The 4,503-nt window shown below is 37.2% G+C and overlaps 1 protein-coding gene across 3 annotated transcripts; it reads left to right on the forward strand.

Moving 5' to 3' along the window:
• Positions 1–2,862: 2,862 nt before the first annotated feature.
• On the forward strand, positions 2,863–3,987 carry LOC112191651. Of its 3 annotated transcripts, XR_002933049.2 has the most exons (3): positions 2,863–3,000; positions 3,090–3,550; positions 3,658–3,987. XR_002933049.2 is itself a non-coding variant. In XM_040516020.1 (2 exons), exons 1-2 carry the CDS (start codon positions 2,943–2,945, stop codon positions 3,491–3,493), a joined length of 462 nt encoding a protein of 153 aa, XP_040371954.1. In that variant the 5' UTR covers positions 2,863–2,942; the 3' UTR covers positions 3,494–3,987. The 3 variants fall into 3 exon arrangements, 2 of the variants coding, with proteins under 2 accessions (XP_040371954.1, XP_040371955.1); XM_040516020.1 differs by having other exon boundaries at positions 3,090–3,987; XM_040516021.1 differs by having other exon boundaries at positions 3,105–3,987.
• The last annotated feature ends 516 nt before the right edge of the window (positions 3,988–4,503 follow it).

Consider the following 4,503-nt stretch of genomic DNA (forward strand, 5'->3'; position numbering starts at 1 on the left):
TTCAAACTCAAAAATACCATGCAGTTGTATTGTGACAACAAGGCAGCTATTGACATATCACAGAATCCAGTACAACATGATCGTACTAAGCATGTGGAGGTGGATCGTCACTTTATAAAGGAGAAGCTAGATGCCAAAATTATTAGCTTTCCTTTTGTTCCAACTGAAGAGCAACTTGCAGATGTACTTACCAAAGGAGTTTCCAGGAAGGCATTTTATGACTCACTAAGCAAGTTGGGCATGGTTGATGTATATGCGCCAACTTGAGGGGGAGTGTTAGTGTGAGTCATCGTTCCCTATTAGGAATAGACTACAAGGGAATATATTGTTGTAACTACTTACCTTATATACGTTATGTAGTACAGTAGTACACAATAGTTGTAGTACGATTGTAACCTGTTTATATACACCACAGAATGGGTGTAATAATATATTAAAAATTTATTCTCTCAACCTTGTTCTATTTGACTCTACACTCCTACGATACAACTTTTTTTTTTTTTTTCAACAAATTATTTCCTTTTACTTAGAGTTACATCCGAGCTTGTAAGAAAGGAATTGATCATGGCACAACCGTGTAAACAAAGCACATCTATTTAGCTCAAAATGTAATCGATTTCGACTCATTGGGAAGAGTGCATCTTATTCAGTTATTTGTGAACGGTAAACTGTTGCTGCCTACTATTTCATTACCGAACTGAAGTAGGTGGGACAACGTAGTTCTTCCCTGGAGTGAGGAGCAACAAGATAAATGATAAAAGAGAGAAGAAACACAGCAGGAAGAATTCCTCTTATTGTTTCTTCAATTACTACTTCAACCACGTTCCTTTCTCAACATATACAAAAGAGGATCCGGATCCAAAGACTTTGACGTAAACACAGCAACTGACTTGGAAAATTTGGTCAAACTTACCGGAAATGGGAAGTTGTACTTGCAAGACCTTAATTAGTTAATTAGATGATCCCATAAGCTAATCCACAGGCATTTTGTTTTTCAATATCTAACAATTAACTCAGGACATTCATAAATAGAGGAAACAAGAATGACAATAGTGAAGAACAGATTGGGCATTATTTTATTTTTTTATGTGTCAAATTACTTTTTAATTATAGACCTTCAATACTATAATTCTATATATGAATGAAAAGACCATTTTACCCTTGTTATTTTACTCACATGAGTCTTACATAGGCTTTTTTAACAGAATAATGGACGGAAGTACTATAAGGGCTAACGGAGGAATAGTGCAGGTACCACTAGACTCTCTAAAAATTTATAAGTATCAAAAAGTGCATTTCGTGATACCATAAAAGAGTGACTGAATAAGTTACCGTTGGAACCCCTTTCAGTTTGTACATAGACGAAGGATAAGAGAAGAAAACTGAGAAAATTCAAGAGCGTCCAGAATTCATCGCCAACTTCGATCCTAATTTGGCGTAAGTTTTCCCATGATTCTTTTAGGGTTTTGTCTTGAATTTGTGATCGTTCTTTTTACTCCACGGAACTATGTGATGCAGGGGCGGTTCCAGGAATTAAACCTTGGTGGGGCTTGAATTTCTTAACAAATGAAAAAAAAAAATGGCTCTGCACATCAGCAACATCCATGAACTCCATTCAAGTTTACACACAAATTCAGCAAACCTAACCCAGAAATCAAATTCACGTTTACACACACAAAAATTTAACAAACCCACAAATTCACGTTTACACAATTTCAGATACCAAAAAACAACCCAGTACCCAGAAGGTCAGAAATCTAGCTAATTAGCTTTAACAATTTCAATTTGGGTTTTATGAATTGGTTATCAGAATACCTATTTAACATCAGTGATTAGGTATTTCGGTGGACTCACTGATCAAGCCATCAAGGGCCAAAGACAGAGCCAGAGGAGGAGGAGAATAAGAGAAGAGACCTGAAGCAATAGTCGGTAGAGTCACTGATCAAGCCATCAACGCATGCATCAAGGGCCGAAGACGGAGAGGAGGAGAAGAAGAAAAGAAGAAACCTGGAGCTTTAGTTTACTGCTGGAGCCTGGAAGCTTGGATCTCGGAGTCGAAGAAGACAAGAAGAATCGGTGGTGGGGCTTGAGAAAAGGAAAGAGACTTCCAAAAAAAAAAAAAACATAGATATATAGACTTTTTACTTTTTTTCCGGCCCAAAAATCTCGGTAGGGCTTGAGCCCAACCGAAACATGGCTAGATCCGCCCCTGATGTGATGGGCTTGAATTTTTTTTTTGAGAAAATTTGAGGAATTGGAAGATGAATTTGGTTTGCGTTAGGGTTAGGGTTTAATGACATGGGAAATTGGAATCTTAGTCCAGTCAGTGGGTCTAATAGAAATGGGTTTTCTTAAAAGAACATCAAGACTCGGATGGTTTCCATTTGTGGTTCTGAATTGGGTTTGAAATTATGATTCTGATCATGAACCCTGATCGAACAGGGATGAAGAATGATGGGTATGATTTACATATTGGTGATACAGAATGTTGTTATGTAGAAATTTTATGGCTTTAGGCTTGTTGGCCTTAAAATAATGAAGAATTTGGTCTATGTTATATTCTGAAATGTTGCAATTTATGTTCAGCTTTATGGAATCAAACCGATAACTATGAACTTATAGGAAAAGTTAGAATTTTGGCCTCTAAAATAATTTCAATATTGGACCTTGGATTTGCCCTTCTTCAACTTTTTTGGCTTGAGTTTTCAGGTTTGTTAATTTGAACTGGTTCCTATGTTTTTACTGGAAATGTGTTGCATATAAGGGGTTCAGTTAGTTTTAGAGTAGTGAATGTCTATTATCTTATTGTATTCAAACAAAATGGGCGAGAAATAGGTCAAAGCAAAGTGTTTGTGCATTATATTGCATGGTTTAATGTTGTTCTTTCAATTGTTTATACAGATAACTGAAAGAACAGATTGAATTGGCTAAACAAAGCACAAATGGCATCAACAATTGGTCGTTTGTTTCAAGATCAGAATCTCAGTGTTCACTCTAATGGTACTTATCAATTTATGGCTATGTCTTTCCTTAAAATATAAACTTCTTGTCTGGATATTTTGGTCTAACTTATATAATATCTACAATAGGAAATTCTGCTGTAGGAAAGGGTGGTGCAAAAACACAGAAGAAAGCTGGGTTTGGTGGAAGGAAACCTCTAGGAGATGTATCGAACGCTGGGAAGCCTGATTGTTCCAAGGTGTCGAAAAAGCCTGCTCTTACCAATGTTTCTGAAATCATTGCTGATGCAAGCAACAAGAAAGGCCTTTCTAAAGCCTCGGATAAAGTGCAGACTCGTGGCAGTCGGAAGGCACTATCTGATGTGTCTAACACAGTCAAGCCACCTGTGCATAAGAAGTCAAGTGTTGCGGCACAACCACCTTGTGGTTTTGAGGAGGAAGGTTTCCTGCATGACCATCAACAGTGCATCAAATCTATGAGAAAGGCTAATCACATGGATCAAATGGATTTTTTTATGATGATACAAGGATGAGATTCATCCAAGAAGCTTCTGTCTCCATGTGCAGTTTCTCAGTTTCGTAAAGTTGAGGTAAGTTTGCAATCCCTTTTTTTTTCATTTCCAGCACTTGCTTTGTCAGTATGGATCTTTCTAAACAATGCTGTTTTGTCATCATTTTTTTTTTTTGTGTGTTTCAGCTGGATAGTCCCATGATGTACTTGGATTTGAAAGAGATGCCTGAGCTGTCTATCAAGCTTGACTCTTCACCTCATTGCAAGTCTCCACTATCACCAAATCATACCAAGTCCACTTGGGTTTGGGATGATTGTGATTTCCAGGTGATGGAAACACCTTAGTTTCCAAGGCACTGATTCCCCTGTAACTTTCAAACTGTGTACTATGTGATGCACCATTAATCCACTTGAAATTGATGTAGCCAGTCATTCCAGAGGATTTGGTTTTTGTTAGTCTGTTTCTAGTTTTTCTTTATCCTCTGTAAATATCATTTCTTATGTTTTCGCCACATTAATGACACCCTCATTGTGGATTGATATATGGATGATCTGACTTTTGGTGATGAGTATAAGAGTGAATGTGATGTGAATTACCTGTCATACTTGTTTTTATCATGCCTTGAGTGGTTTTTAACTCCTTGCATAATATATGAAAAGAGTAAGATTACAACTTGCAGAAACAGTCAACTCCTTTTCTTTCATCAGACCCCTGGAAATCTGATAGTCATTTAACTTGCAGAAACTGTTAACTCCTTTTCTTTCTTCAGACCCCCGGAAACCTGATGGTCTTTGCTAGGTGACAACGAGGTCAAATCTAGCTAATAGGTGAACTAGACCCAATCACTTTCATTACTCAAGCCTTCAGTACCGAACAAGCTTACAGATCACTTCCTTCAGTAATTTTGTCATCTTCTTTAGGCAACAAAACAAGTAATAGCAATCCTTTGGAAAATTTTGAGGAGCAAGTGCCAGGCAACTGATGGATGGCCAATAGTAATGAGAACTTCTAATTTTGTCATCTTCTTTAGC

The sequence above is a fragment of the Rosa chinensis genome, chromosome 3 (genome assembly GCF_002994745.2).
Source record: "Rosa chinensis cultivar Old Blush chromosome 3, RchiOBHm-V2, whole genome shotgun sequence".
NCBI classification, from domain to species: Eukaryota; Viridiplantae; Streptophyta; class Magnoliopsida; order Rosales; family Rosaceae; genus Rosa; species Rosa chinensis.